The sequence below is a fragment of the Thalassophryne amazonica genome, chromosome 14 (genome assembly GCF_902500255.1).
Source record: "Thalassophryne amazonica chromosome 14, fThaAma1.1, whole genome shotgun sequence".
Taxonomy (NCBI): domain Eukaryota; kingdom Metazoa; phylum Chordata; class Actinopteri; order Batrachoidiformes; family Batrachoididae; genus Thalassophryne; species Thalassophryne amazonica.
Window position 1 is genome coordinate 56,343,850 of NC_047116.1, and position 16,693 is coordinate 56,360,542.

Below are 16,693 nucleotides of genomic sequence, written 5' to 3' on the forward strand. Positions count from 1 at the left end.
TCTAATAATACTGTCTAAGGGAAGCATGTATAAAGTGAATAAAATTGGTCCTAGCACAGAACCTTGTGGAACTCCATAATTAACTTTAGTCTGTGAAGAAGATTCCCCATTTACATAAACAAATTGTAATCTATTAGACAAATATGATTCAAACCACCGCAGCGCAGTGCCTTTAATACCTATGGCATGCTCTAATCTCTGTAATAAAATTTTATGGTCAACAGTATCAAAAGCAGCACTGAGGTCTAACAGAACAAGCACAGAGATGAGTCCACTGTCCGAGGCCATAAGAAGATCATTTGTAACCTTCACTAATGCTGTTTCTGTACTATGATGAATTCTAAAACCTGACTGAAACTCTTCAAATAGACCATTCCTCTGCAGATGATCAGTTAGCTGTTTTACAACTACCCTTTCAAGAATTTTTGAGAGAAAAAGAAGGTTGGAGATTGGCCTATAATTAGCTAAGATAGCTGGGTCAAGTGATGGCTTTTTAAGTAATGGTTTAATTACTGCCACCTTAAAAGCCTGTGGTACATAGCCAACTAACAAAGATAGATTGATCATATTTAAGATCGAAGCATTAAATAATGGTAGGGCTTCCTTGAGCAGCCTGGTAGGAATGGGGTCTAATAAACATGTTGATGGTTTGGATGAAGTAACTAATGAAAATAACTCAGAACAATCGGAGAGAAAGAGTCTAACCAAATACCGGCATCACTGAAAGCAGCCAAAGATAACGATACGTCTTTGGGATGGTTATGAGTAATTTTTTCTCTAATAGTTAAAATTTTGTTAGCAAAGAAAGTCATGAAGTCATTACTAGTTAAAGTTAATGGAATACTCAGCTCAATAGAGCTCTGACTCTTTGTCAGCCTGGCTACAGTGCTGAAAAGAAACCTGGGGTTGTTCTTATTTTCTTCAATTAGTGATGAGTAGAAAGATGTCCTAGCTTACGGAGGGCTTTTTTATAGAGGCAACAGACTCTTTTTCCAGGCTAAGTGAAGATCTTCTAAATTAGTGAGACGCCATTTCCTCTCCAACTTACGGGTTATCTGCTTTAAGCTACGAGTTTGTGAGTTATACCAGGATAAATGATGCTTTCCTATAGCAGGGGGCAGAGCGCACAAAGACAGAAGCGCTGGCTCATTGGCGGTTTGGGTTTGTGGTCACCATTGGTTCTGTTAGAAGCTTTGGCAGTGTTTAAACTCAAAATCAGCTTCTTAGTAGTTGAGAGTGTATTTGAGGCCAAATTGAAAGTTATTGGTTATCTGTAGCTTCCGATAGGTTTTTAGGCAGTTTACTGGTTAAAAAAGGTAACTTTTCAGTTAGCTGACAGTTATCGAAGCTAACTTTTTGGTTAGCTGTGCCCACCACTGGATATACTGTCCCTATAAATTTACCATAACACGTCCTTGCATAATGCGGAGCATTAATCAAGCTTGTTTTTGGTTTGTGCTCAGGTTTGCAATGTGCATTCAGAGATGTTCAAAATGGATTTGTAGCCTTTGTTTTAGACCATATTCTGTAGAACCTCAAATGTCTGTCATCCTGACAGTTAACAGACATTTGTGGATAACATTAATAACTTTTGAAATAGGCTATTCATGATCACTGGTGATTGTAGCCTTTGGAATGATACTTTTTGATACCATTTCTGACACTCATGGCTGTCTTGTCTTAATCATGGTGGAGAAGAAACTAGAAACAATTGGATGACCCCTACAAAAAAGACATTTATCCAAGCTTACAAGCAGTATATCACTTTTCAGCTAAAAGTAAGTGAGTATCTTTTTTAGTTTACCTCTTCTTGTACTTACCAGATTACACTTATACTGACAAGTATACCCAAAAAATAAATGCAGAAACGTATACTGCAGAAAAAAACTTGGCGTATACTGAGAAATATACAGAAAAGTCTTGGTGTATACTGACAAGTATACAGAAAGCCTAATTATAGTTGGGTTATACTGATAGTATACAGGAAAGTGTAAGTACACTTGGATTATTTGACAACATGTAGTGGCTTTGACTTGAACCTATATGAAGTAAGTTTTTTCAGGTAACACATAAATCAGCAGTTGCAAAGCTGGACTTCATGGCCTCGAGTTTATGTAAGTAGGAACCTAACCAGAGGATCCTTGTTCAAATCCTGATCTGAGTGAAAAAATTACTGAAGTCCCTTCAGTAAGTGTACGTTCCTAAACTAAAAAGTGGGCTGCAAGTGTTTCCCTACTACCTATAAGTTCACTTGCACTGTAAAATAAAATTTAGATATTCCAATTTTACTACACTTCCCTTAAAGCATACTTACAAGTATACTTTTATAAACAAAAAAAGGACCAGTTTAACCCTAAGACGTATTAAAATTGTACTCTTACTATAAAGTACACTTAGGAAGTAAACTTGTGGTTTACCCAAGTTTATTTAATAAAATAAATATAGTTTTTTGTTTGCTTGTTTTTTGCTAGGGGGACCCCTTTTAGGCTGTAAATATTGGTTAATTTGGCTAATTTATGTCATATGAACACTGACAGTGAAGCATAGGTGAGTCTGACTTGTGTTGTATTTTGTTTGAGTGCCAACAACTCTCCAGCATACATTTTGACTGACTATAATATATATTCTAACTTAGTTTGAAACCAATGCAGTCAATTCTCTGCATTGTATTGCAGGTTAATTTAACAAACAATCCTACAATCCATGGCTGTGGGTCATCAATGGATGAAGCGATTGCATGGACAAAGGGGGAGGTACTTGGCAGAGGAGCCTATGGGACAGTGAGTAGACTAATTCTAAAAGACATACTATATTCAGAATCAGGTTTGCTGCATTCTAATGAAGTATTTGGCTTTGATTTGGCGCAGTTTGTGTAACATTAGTCACAATGGTGCAAAAGGTAGAACTAAAATAGATAAAAAGAAATGTACAACTCACAATCTTTAAAGAAAAAACATCACCCCCAATTCCCTGAGTGGTTGGAGTGCCTGATTTGTCATTGTCTTCAGTCATGCTTAAGATCCAGACTTTCAATGACACCCTGGACTTTGCCATCAGAAATGTAACACAGTGAAAGTGTTTAACTTAAGTCTTGGCAGGACACCAGTGTATCTGGGTGCTCATCCAGTGAAGTTGAGGGATGACTGAGAAGAGCTAATGGAGTCATGTGGTTGCTGGACAAAGGTATTTGGCAATGCCAGTATATCTGCAGGAAAACAATGGTTCAAATCTTTAGCGTCTCTATGCTTCTTGTGTCAGGGCTCTCTCTAAAGAATGGCACAATGGCAATATGCCATCATACCCACCATCATGCACAATCTTATTTTCCAAAGTTTGGCTGTTTCTTCCTTGTTTTCCCCAGTGATTTTGCTTAACTTTATCAAAATTTAGTAGTTTCTAGCCTTGCAGCATCACTTTTCCCTAAAGTCATTGTTTGGTGAAGTTTAGCAGATTGTTTAAATCTCACGATATCTCCACAATGTGAGATTGCAGGAAACCATCTCCATTTGTTTTTGAAAAAAGCAATATGCCTACTCTGGGCCTCCCCCCTGCATCACCATACCCTCCCCAGAGGTGTAACTCTATTTTGATTTCTTGGGAGAGTCCTGCAGTCTTAGTGTATGGTTTTGACCGTTGGGGTTTTACATAATTATTGTATGGCCTTGCCTTACAATATAAAGCGCCTTGGGGCAACTGTTTGTTGTGATTTGGCGCTATATAAAAAAATTGATTGATTGATTGATTGATTGAGAGACTTGGACTCTTATCAGTGCCCTAAGATGATGGCTGGATGTCTGGTTCCAGACGATCTGGACATCCATGTATCATCTAGCTGCAGGAGATATGGTGGATTCTTATTTTTGGGAGGCGGGCACAATGAACCAGTCAGGACCCAAGGCCATTCCATAGTGTGATGGATGGCACCAACACATGAGTCAACACCTGAACTGACCCAAACATCACAGCCTCTGTTATTTAAAGTACCACATCACTTAAAATGTCAGTTCACACACAAAAAAATACATTCTTACTTGCTTTTAGTACAGCCCAGTCTCACATTTTTTTTCATCCTTTTATCACAGGTTTTTTTTTAGCTCACTATTACTAACCCTACTCCTACCCCCAACCCTAACCTTAACCATAACCTAATCCTACTCCTTCCCCCACCCTAACCATAACCAGTCCCCGGACTCCCCCCCCCACCCCCCGCTTCACTTTTAATTTCGTGCAGCCATCATGAATGAATTAGAATGAATTTGCGCTGCCATGACGAAAATGAGGCGCTTTTCGTCACAATATCACGAACCAATAGATTAATGTATATTTTTTGCTGTTGAATCACTACTTACCGTGAGACTGGGTTGTTTAGTAATACCTAAGTACATATGCTACATGAACAGTCCAAGCATCACCACCACAAATATCTGTATTTATTTATTTATTTTAGTTGTATGCTCTCTCATCTATGTAACAAACAGTGACACAGATAAAGAAACTCACCGCTGTCTCCTAACCAGGTTTACTGTGGTCTGACCAACCAGGGTCAGCTGATTGCTGTGAAGCAGGTGAATCTGGATAATTCTAATCGTGAGGCCGCAGAAAGAGAGTACAACTGTTTGCAGGAGGAGGTGGAGCTACTTAAAACCCTGACACACACCAACATTGTAAGCTTCCTGGGGACATCACTTTATCAACATGTGGTTTCTATTTTCATGGAGTACATCCCAGGAGGCTCCATCGCAAGTGTACTACACAGGTTGGGTTGATTCAAAAGTACTTGTTTTAGAAATGACACCAATTAATGCAATGTTCCCCCAATCCTGGTCCATGGAAAATGTCCAGTGCTTTGGGTGCTGATGACCAGGATTGGGCAACACTTGAGTTAATGAAATGTGTTGTGCTGATGTCTTCCTTTCATCTCCTCTTTGTCTGCAGATTTGGTCCTCTGCCAGAGCGCATCCTAGTTCTATACACTCACCAAATCGTAGAAGGAGTTGCGTACCTTCATCAGAACAGGGTGGTTCACCGTGATTTGAAGGGAAACAATGTCATGTTGATGCCCACTGGTGTTATCAAGCTCATAGACTTTGGCTGCGCACGACGTCTCAGCTACCTTAGCCACACTGACAGCAACAGTGGAGACCTGCTCAAGTCTGTCCACGGCACACCTTACTGGATAGCACCAGAGGTAGTTATGGGTTTCAGGTTATGTTTGCTTATTAGTAGCCATCTGAACAGTTTCTCTAAAGCGGAGCATACAGATGTGGTCAGGACTATATATCCATCCATCATGGACATCAGCATTATGGCAATATTGGGATTTCAGTGATTTGAGCTGTTCTAATAAGCGCAGTGTGCATCTCAGGCCGCGTGGTGCATTATGGGTAGGCTAAATTGTTCGACTACCAACCCACAAGCTATGGCGGCGGAAAGCAGTGAGGAGTGCTGTGATTTGGATCATTTCAACCGCTGGAAAGTTGATGATTTAAAGTGTTTTTGTAAGCTCCGCGGATTGCCTGTTACAACTAGGACTACGTATGGCAGTGGACAGAAGTGGAAAGAAGAGTTGGCTGTGCTTGCGTGTGCTGCATCGTTACAGAAGTGCCGACAAAGGAGGAAGAAAGAGCCACTGTCAAAAATGACCAGTCCTTGTTGATAGTTGGAGACAAACAAATTTCTGACCCCTTGAAGGCAACTGACGTATGGTTAGACGAAGTCCAGAGACTGAAACTGTGGATATTGCAGAATATTTGCTAAGCAGGGATGAGAAATCGCTAGTCTGCTGGCTTCATAATGACAACAATGAAGTTGGGTCTCGCATATAACTTTTTTGGTGTTACGTTTGTTTTGATAAGTTGACAGACATACAATGATATGTGCATGCATGCAGTTTGTTTATAGAACAGGTCAATTTTACAATATTACGCGTCACGTAACCCAGAGTCATGACCCCGAGTCATGACGCAACATTACAGTCATAAGCCGGGAGTCCCGAGCAGCCGGGAAAGCAGGCCGACTGGGTGACTGTGAGGAGGAAGCGTAGCCCTAAACAGAAGCCCCGTGTACACCGCCAACCCGTTCACATTTCTAACCGTTTTTCCCCACTCGACGACACACCCGCTGAGGATCAAACTCTGGTTATTGGCGACTCTGTTTTGAGAAATGTGAAGTTAGCGACACCAGCAACCATAGTCAATTGTCTTCCAGGGGCCAGAGCAGGCGACATTGAAGGAAATTTGAAACTGCTGGCTAAGGCTAAGCGTAAATTTGGTAAGATTGTAATTCACGTCGGCAGTAATGACACCCGGTTACGCCAATCGGAGGTCACTAAAATTAACATTGAATCGGTGTGTAACTTTGCAAAAACAATGTCGGACTCTGTAGTTTTCTCTGGGCCCCTCCCCAATCAGGACCGGGAGTGACATGTTTAGCTGCATGTTCTCCTTGAATTGCTGGCTGTCTGAGTGGTGTCCAAAAAATGAGGTGGGCTTCATAGATAATTGGCAAAGCTTCTGGGGAAAACCTGGTCTTGTTAGGAGAGATGGCATCCATCCCACTTTGGATGGAGCAGCTCTCATTTCTAGAAGTCTGGACAATTTTCTTAAATCCTCCAAACCATGACTATCCAGGGTTGGGACCAGGAAGCAGAGTTGTAGTCTTACACACCTCTCTGCAGCTTCTCTCCCCCTGCCATCCCCTCATTACCCCATCCCCGTAGAGACAGTGCCTGCTCCCAGACCACCAATAACCAGCAAAAATCTATTTAAGCATAAAATTCAAAAAGAAAAAATAATATAGCACCTTCAACTGCACCACAGACTAAAACAGTTAAATGTGGTCTATTAAACATTAGGTCTCTCTCTTCTAAGTCCCTGTTAGTAAATGATATAATAATTGATCAACATATTGATTTATTCTGCCTTACAGAAACCTGGTTACAGCAGGATGAATATGTTAGTTTAAATGAGTCAACACCCCCGAGTCACACTAACTGCCAGAATGCTCGTAGCACGGGCCGAGGCGGAGGATTAGCAGCAATCTTCCATTCCAGCTTATTAATTAATCAAAAACCCAGACAGAGCTTTAATTCATTTGAAAGCTTGACTCTTAGTCTTGTCCATCCAAATTGGAAGTCCCAAAAACCAGTTTTATTTGTTATTATCTATCATCCACCTGGTTGTTACTGTGAGTTTCTCTGTGAATTTTCAGACCTTTTGTCTGACTTAGTGCTTAGCTCAGATAAGATAATTATAGTGGGGCGATTTTAACATCCACACAGATGCTGAGAATGACAGCCTCAACACTGCATTTAATCTATTGTTAGACTCGATTGGCTTTGCTCAAAATGTAAATAAGTCCACCCACCACTTTAATCATACCTTAGATCTTGTTCTGACTTATGGTATGGAAATTGAAGACTTAACAGTATTCCCTGAAAACCCCCTTCTGTCTGATCATTTCTTAATAACATTTACATTTACTCTGATGAACTACCCAGCAGTGGGGAATAAGTTTCATTACACTAGAAGTCTTTCAGAAAGCGCTGTAACTAGGTTTAAGGATATGATTCCTTCTTTATGTTCTCTAATGCCATATACCAACACAGTGCAGAGTAGCTACCTAAACTCTGTAAGTGAGATAGAGTATCTCGTCATTAGTTTTACATCCTCATTGAAGACAACTTTTGATGCTGTAGCTCCTCTGAAAAAGAGAGCTTTAAATCAGAAGTGCCTGACTCCGTGGTATAACTCACAAACCCGCAGCTTAAAGCAGATAACCCGTAAGTTGGAGAGGAAATGGCATGTCACTAATTTAGAAGATCTTCACTTAGCCTGGAAAAAGAGTCTGTTGCTCTATAAAAAAAAAGCCCTCCATAAAGCTAAGACATCTTCCTACTCATCACTAATTGAAGAAAATAAGAACAACCCCAGGTCTCTTTTCAGCACTGTAGCCAGGCTGACAAAGAGTCAGAGCTCTATTGAGCCGAGTATTCCTTTAACTTTAACTAGTAATGACTTCATGACTTTCTTTGCTAATAAAATTTTAACTATTAGAGAAAAAATTACTCATAACCATCCCAAAGACGTATCGGCTGCTTTCAGTGATGCAGGTATTTGGTTAGACTCTTTCTCTCCGATTGTTCTGTCTGAGTTATTTTCATTAGTCACTTCCTCCAAACCATCAACATGTCTATTAGACCCCATTCCTACCAGACTGCTCAAGGAAGCCCTACCATTATTTAATGCTTCGATCTTAAATATGATCAATCTATCTTTATTAGTTGGCTATGTACCACAGGCTTTTAAGGTGGCAGTAATTAAACCATTATTTAAAAAGCCATCACTTGACCCAGCTATCTTAGCTAATTATAGGCCAATCTCCAACCTTCTTTTTCTCTCAAAAATTCTTGAAAGGGTAGTTGTAAAACAGCTAACTGATCATCTGCAGAGGAATGGTCTATTTGAAGAGTTTCAGTCAGGTTTTAGAATTCATCATAGTACAGAAACAGCATTAGTGAAGGTTACTAATGATCTTCTTATGGCCTCAGACAGTGGACTCAGCTCTGTGCTTGTTCTGTTAGACCTCAGTGCTGCTTTTGATACTGTTGACCATAAAATTTTATTACAGAGATTAGAGCATGCCATAGGTATTAAAGGCACTGCACTGCGGTGGTTTGAATCTTATTTATCTAATAGATTACAATTTGGGGAGTCTTCTTCACAGACTAAGGTTAATTATGGAGTTCCACAAGGTTCTGTGCTAGGACCAATTTTATTCACTTTATACATGCTTCCCTTAGGCAGTATTATTAGACGGCATTGCTTAAATTTTCATTGTTACGCAGATGATACCCAGCTTTATCTATCCATGAAGCCAGAGGACACACACCAATTAGATAAACTGCAGGATTGTCTTACAGACATAAAGACATGGATGACCTTTAATTTCCTGCTTTTAAACTCAGATAAAACTGAAGTTATTGTACTTGGCCCCACAAATCTTAGAAACATGGTGTCTAACCAGATCCTTACTCTGGATGGCATTACCCTGACCTCTAGTAATACTGTGAGAAATCTTGGAGTCATTTTTGATCAGGATATGTCATTCAGTGCGCATATTAAACAAATACGTAGGACTGCTTTTTTGCATTTACGCAATATCTCTAAAATTAGAAAGGTCTTGTCTCAGAGTGATGCTGAAAAACTAATTCATGCATTTATTTCCTCTAGGCTGGACTATTGTAATTCATTATTATCAGGTTGTCCTAAAAGTTCCCTGAAAAGCCTTCAGTTAATTCAAAATGCTGCAGCTAGAGTACTAACAGGGACTAGAAGGAGAGAGCATATCTCACCCATATTGGCCTCTCTTCATTGGCTTCCTGTTAATTCTAGAATAGAATTTAAAAGTCTTCTTTCTTACCTTCTTATAAGGTTTTGAATAATCAGGTCCCATCTTATCTTAGGGACCTCATAGTACCAGCTTATAGTTAGGGCTGGATCAGGTGACCCTGAACCATCCCTTAGTTATGCTGCTATAGACTTAGTCGGCTGGGGGGTTCCCATGATGCACTGAGTGTTTCTTTCTCTTTTTGCTCTGTATGCACCACTCTGCATTTAATCATTAGTGATTGATCTCTGCTCCCCTCCACAGCATGTCTTTTTCCTGGTTCTCTCCCTCAGCCCCAACCAGTCCCAGCAGAAGACTGCCCCTCCCTGAGCCTGGTTCTGCTGGAGGTTTCTTCCTGTTAAAAGGGAGTTTTTCCTTCCCACTGTCGCCAAGTGCTTGCTCACAGGGAGTCGTTTTGACCGTTGGGGTTTTTACGTAATTATTGTATGGCCTTGCCTTACAATATAAAGAGCCTTGGGGCAACTGTTTGTTGTGATTTGGCGCTATATAAATAAAATTGATTTGATTTGATTTGATTTGATAAGCCGATGCACTAAAACGGCGGCACAGTTTCAGGATATTGACAAAATAAATGTGTGCAAGAAACTTACAATTTTAGTCCGTCTTTTACGTCTGTCTGGATCTTTCTTTTTCTTTGGCAAAATTGTGTAGAATGAACGGAGGTTTATGACCTCTTCTTCTCCTCGTCTTCTTCTTTCCGTCTTTGTTTGGACTCATCTTTGTTGGCTGAAAACACACGATTGCTTTCAAGCCTATAAATTCCGTTTGAGCATTTGAAAACAGCACAATGCGCCCCTGTCATTATTGTATGTGCCGCTTAAGGCTTAAAGCCTTTGAAACAATCCCTGTAAGCCTTAACTTTTACAGTCCACTAATGCTACTCTATATGAAATTCAATGGAAGTGGTGTGAGTGTGGTAGCTGGGATTTTTGCCCCCATTTGACCCACACATGCGCAGATGCGTTGCGCACTTCGTTTATTCTGTGGCGTAACAATTGGACAACAAACATGTTTAATTGAAATGCATAAGATGTTGTTAATTTTAGGTATTCTACCCAGACAGCAAATAGATCCACGCCGGATGTAGTCCAACATCTGGTACCAATCCTGAAAACAGATCCGGTCCAGACAGTTTTTGCACCCTGGCCCAGATCCGGCACGGCTCCACTTTACAGTTCTGGAACAGATCCGGACCAGATCTGAACTGGATCCGCAAAACACCAACCGTTTACAGACCATATCTGGCACAGATCTGGGACAGATGTGGTCCGCATCACAGCACCGTGGCAGGAACATGGGGCATAACGATAAGCAATTTTATCTGCACTCGGTAGAAACTATCCATTAGCGGTTGTAAACTCTGTATTCTGTAATCGTGATCATCACTGAGGCTTTTTTAGATGCTTATTGCAAAGCGGTTTGTTTCTTTACGACAATCAAGTTTTATAAGTCCAGGGACACTGATCTGTGTGTTATAGATACAAATCAGTTTCTTCGGATCCACGGAACTTACCCCTGTAAAACTTGTTCCTGCCACGGTGCTGTGATGCGGTCCACATCTGCCCCAGATCCGTGCCAGATATGGTCTGTAAACGGTTGGTCTTTTGCGGATCCAGTTCAGATCTGGTCCGGATCTGTTCCAGAACTGTAAAGCGGAGCTGTGCCGGATCTGGGCCAGGGTGCAAAAACTGTCTGGACCGGATCTGTTTTCAGGATTGGTACCAGATGTTGGACTACATCCGGCCAGGATCTATTTACTGTCTGGGTAGACATTGTCCAGCAAAATGTTGAGAACACTTGCAAATGGAGAAGGCCTAGTGGAAGCCAATATTTTACATGGCTGTGGCAGATGCAGTAGATGCCTTCTTTTGAGAGTTGGGGAAGACCCAGTTGTCTGCCTGGTTTGATTACTAGGTGATATGGCATTGCACCGCACCAGTGCATGGGCCCAGATCTGACCTAATCTTTGGTTTTCTGAAAACACAAGGTCACAATTATATATACAGTTCAACTAATATTTGTTTGAATGTCAAGTCTCATTTTGACCAGATGGTTGTGGTAGCCATGAAGAAGCTTTGGGAAGAAAATTATGTATATTTTTGGTGCTCTGTACTGATTTCAGAAAACCCAATATAAATTACAACTTGTGCACCACATTTTGGTGCAGTGCAGGTGGATCTGTGGGATAGGAGTTGGACTACTAATATACACAAGGGTTATGTATCAGGTGTGAACTTCAGGCTACCTCTGTCTGATCTTGTAAAAATACTTCATCATCTCAGTCCATCTAGTTGTAGCTGGGAAAGTAACCTATGATGGACTGGTGCCCTCTCCAATGTAAAACCCCAATTCCAATGAAGTTGGGACGTTGTGTAAAATGTAAAGAAAAACAGAATACAATGATTTGCAAATCCTCTTCAACCTGTATTCAATTGAATACACCACAAAGACAAGAGATTTAATGTTCAAACTAATAGATTTTTTTTGTTGTTGTTGTTTTGTGCAAATATTGCTCATTTTAAATGGATGCCTGCAATACATTTCAAAAAAAGCTGGGACAGTCCACCACTGTCTTACATCACCTTTCCTTCTAAGAACACTCATTAAGTGTTTGGGAACTGAGGACACTAACTGCTGAAGCTTTGTAGGTGGAATTCTTTCCCATTTTTGCTTGATGTACGACTTCAGCTGTTCAACAATCCGTGGTCTCCATTGTCGTATTTTGCACTTCATAATTCGCCACACATTTTCAATGGGCGACAGGTCTGGACTGCAGGCAGGTCAGTCTAGTACCCGCACTCTTTTACTATGAAGCCACGCTGTTGTAGCACGTGCAGGAATGTGGCTTGGCATTTTCTTGCTGAAATAATCAGGGATGTCCCTGAAAAAGACATTGCTTGGATGGCGGCATGTGTTCCTCCAAAACCTGGATGTACCTTTCAGCATTGATGGTGCCATCACAGATGTGTAAGTTGCCCACGCCATGGGCACTAACACACCCCCATACCATCACAGATGCTGGCTTTTGAACTTTGCGCTGGTAACAATCTGGATGGTCTTTGTCCTCTTTTGTCCGGAGGACATGACGTCCATGATTTCCAAAAACAATTTGAAATGTGGACGCATCAGACCACAGCACACTTTTCCACTTTGCGTCTGTCCATTTGAGATGAGCTCGGGCCCAGAGAAGGCGGCGGTGTTTCTGGATGTTGTTGATGTATGGCTTTCGCCTTGCATGGTAAAGTTTTAACTTGAACTTGTAGCGACGAACTATGTTAACTGACAATGGTTTTCTGAAATGTTCCTGAGCCCAGCCGGTAAGATCCTTTACACAATGATGTTGGTTTTTAATGCAGTGCCACCTGAGGGATCGAAGGTCACGGGCATTCAATGTTGGTTTTTGGCCTTGCCACTTATGTTTAGAAAGTTCTCCAGATTCTCTGAATCTTCTGATTATATTATGGACTGTAGATGATGGAATCCCTAAATTCCTTGTAATTGAACGTTGAGAAACATTGTTCTTAAACTGTTGGACTATTTTTTTCATGCAGTTGTTCACAAAGTGGTGATCCTCACCCCACCTTTGCTTGTGAATGGCTGAGCCTTTTGGAGATGCTCCTTTTTTACCCAATCATGACACTCACCCGTTTCCAATTAGGTGTATTAGGTGTTCTTTGAGCATTCATCAACTTTCCCAGTCTTTTGCTGCCCTGTCCCAACTTTTTTGAAACATGTTGCAGACATTCATTTCAATCGAGCAAATATTTGCACAAAAACAACAAAATTTATCACTTTGAACATTAAATATCTTGTCTTTGTGGTGTATTCAATTGAATATATGTTGAAGAAGATTTGCAGATTATTGTATTTTGTTTTTATTTACATTTTACACAACGTCCCAAGTTCACTGGAATTGGGGTTGTATGTTGTAGACTCTTATCAGTTTTATACCACAGTATCCGGGGATAAACCATGGCCTAAAGCCTCATCCCACTGAATAATAAGCCATGAATAATGAGACACGCATGGGTGTGTCAGCGATTATTTGAAGAATGATCCATGTTTTCATCTATTACATATCCGTTATGAAGAAGCCTCTATGTGCCTCTCTGTACCTCATGTGTCAGGTATCAGCCTCTAGTGAGCCACGACCAATCTGTCATTTGAGCCCCATGCATCCTTGAATGGCTGATGTCGCCGCATATAATCCACGTCAAGCTGCATATGATCCATGTAGTGCCAAGGTAACACGACGCTGGTGCACATGTAGGCATGGGTTTGGTCCAAACCTCCTGCTCTCCCACACTTGGTCATTTTAAAGTGTGCATTTTCAATTCACAGCATCCATTCAAGATGTTGTCACATTTTTTAAACACAGTCCAAAAATAGATGCTCCAGTACAGTGAGGCAGGTGTGCGCCATGCGCCAGGCTGCAGTTCACCTGTGTTCCAGAGTCATTTAATGTACCAGACCAGCTAGAACCAAACCACGGGTTCCTGGACAGTCACCTCAGCACTTCCTCTCACTGGACTTTTTTCTTCTGTGGCTTAACAGGCATTTTGACACCATGATCCAACTTTTAACTTTGTGTTTTTCCATTAATGTCAGTGAAATCGCTCTTTTGCACGTGAGCATTCTGTGTTCTTGGACAGCTGCGGCTTTAAATTAGACACCGTGATCCAACTTAACTGTGTGTTCAGGCATTATTGATTGCAAAATCACTCTTTTTCGAGCTGGTGTTTTGCGTAAATGCTCTTCTTGAGCACAAGTCATACGTCAGAGCGCACACACAGCGGAGGTCATCTGATCCATTAACAAGATGTTAAATCTATCATAAACATACTTTCACAGCAGCTTATAAAGAAGGAATGAACATGCAACTGTTTTACCAAGCTATTCCATTAAAAATAGTTACATTTTAAGCTGATCCAAAATATGTTCTCCACTTCATGGAGCAGGAGAGAGAGGGACAAAAGAGGTCCAGATGAAACAGTTCTCTGTGATTGCAGAAGTGATTTGAGGTGTTTTCAACATCCAAACTGACAGAAAATGATTAATCCGCTACAAAATAATTATTTTATATACAGCGTCCGCCACACAAAGCAGGTGGAATTGTGCGCAAGAGGGCTGAGCCAGTCCTAAACGGTCCTTGTAGCTGTCAGGTGCTCAGATAATGGGCTTTTAGCAGCCTTGTCCTCACCACAAACATGCCTCTATAATCCTCGTTAGTCCTTGTAGTAATTCGCAAACAAACTGCCTCACACTGTTGTTGCTAAATTTTGAACATCTTGAAATTAGCACCACGCTCAGAGATGAGCCTCGTTAACCGAATATACTGCCAGAAACTAACTAAATGACCCTGATCAAAAGTTTACATACCCTGGTAATTTTGGCCTGATAACATGCACACAAGATGACACAAATGGGTTTGAATGGCTACAAAAGATAACCATCCTCAGCTGTGATCTGTTTGCTTGTAATCGTTATGTGTGTATATAAGGTCAGAGGGTTTCTGGGCTCCTGGCAGACCCTTGCATCTTTCATCCAGTGCTGCACTCACATTTCTGGTTTCTGAGTCATAGGTAAAGCAAAAGAATTGTCAAAGAAAAGGCTACTGAACTATATAAAACAGATAAGAGACATGAAAACATATCCAAGGGACTGAGAATGCCAATCAGCACTGTTCAAACTCTAATTAAGAAGTGGAAAATGAGGAATTCTGTTGGAACCAAACCACGGTCAGGTAGCAACAACTGCAAGGAAAATATTTTGGGGTGCAAAAAACCCCACAAATAACTTCAGCTGAAATAGAGGACTCTCTTTAAAAAAGTGGTGTGGCTGTTTCAAGATGCACAAGATGGCGGCACTTGAAGAAAAATGGGCTGCATGGTTGAGTGGTCAGAAGAAAGCTACACTCAACAAAAATATAAACGCAACACTTTTGGTTTTGCTCCCATTTTGTATGAGATGAACTCAAAGATCTAAAACTTTTTCCACATACACAATATCACCATTTCCCTCAAATATTGTTCACAAACCAGTCTAAATCTGTGATAGTGAGCACTTCTCCTTTGCTGAGATAATCCATCCCACCTCACAGGTGTGCCATATCAAGATGCTGATTAGACACCATGATTAGTGCACAGGTGTGCCTTAGACTGTCCACAATAAAAGGCCACTCTGAAAGGTGCAGTTTTGTTTTATTGGGGGGGATACCAGTCAGTATCTGGTGTGACCACCATTTGCCTCATGCAGTGCAACACATCTCCTTCGCATAGAGTTGATCAGGTTGTCAATTGTGGCCTGTGGAATGTTGGTCCACTCCTCTTCAATGGCTGTGCGAAGTTGCTGGATATTGGCAGGAACTGGTACAACGCTGTCGTATACGCCGGTCCAGAGCATCCCAAACATGCTCAATGGGTGACATGTCCGGTGAGTATGCCGGCCATGCAAGAACTGGGACATTTTCAGCTTCCAAGAATTGTGTACAGATCCTTGCAACATGGGGCCGTGCATTATCCTGCTGCAACATGAGGTGATGTTCTTCAATGTATGGCACAACAATGGGCCTCAGGATCTCGTCACGGTATCTCTGTGCATTCAAAATGCCATCAATAAAATGCACCTGTAGAAGTTCTTTGTCCATAACAGACGCCTGCCCATTCCATAACCCCACCGCCACCATGGGCCACTCGATCCACAACGTTAACATCAGAAAACCGCTCACCCACACGACGCCACACACGCTGTCTGCCATCTGCCCTGAACAGTGTGAACCGGGATTCATCCGTGAAGAGAACACCTCTCCAACGTGCCAAACGCCAGCGAATGTGAGCATTTGCCCACTCAAGTCGGTTACGATGACGAACTGGAGTCAGGTCGAGACCCCGATGAGGATGACGAGCATGCAGATGAGCTTCCCTGAGACGGTTTCTGACAGTTTGTGCAGAAATTCTTTGGTTATGCAAACCAATTGTTTCAGCAGCTGTCCGAGTGGCTGGTCTCAGACGATCTTGGAGGTGAACATGCTGGATGTGGAGGTCCTGGGCTGGTGTGGTTACACGTGTTATGCGGTTGTGAGGCTGGTTGGATGTACTGCCAAATTCTCTGAAACGCCTTTGGAGACGGCTTATGGTAGAGACATGAACATTCAATACACGAGCAACAGCTCTGGTTGACATTCCTGCTGTCAGCATGCCAATTGCACACTCCCTCAAATCTTGCGACATCTGTGGCATTGTGCTGTGTGATAAAACTGCTCCTTTCAGAGTGGCCTTTTATTGTG

General features: G+C 41.5%; 1 protein-coding gene across 2 annotated transcripts in view; it reads left to right on the plus strand.

Annotated features, from left to right (window-relative positions):
• Positions 1-16,693, plus strand: part of map3k19 (mitogen-activated protein kinase kinase kinase 19) — a 43,177-nt gene that overhangs the window by 24,621 nt on the left and 1,863 nt on the right. For both annotated transcript variants that reach the window (XM_034186679.1, XM_034186681.1), the window contains exons 7-9: positions 2,676-2,780; positions 4,518-4,756; positions 4,936-5,188. In XM_034186679.1, coding sequence (XP_034042570.1) covers positions 2,676-2,780; positions 4,518-4,756; positions 4,936-5,188 — 597 coding nt within the window. The remainder of the gene's footprint in view (positions 1-2,675; positions 2,781-4,517; positions 4,757-4,935; positions 5,189-16,693) is intronic.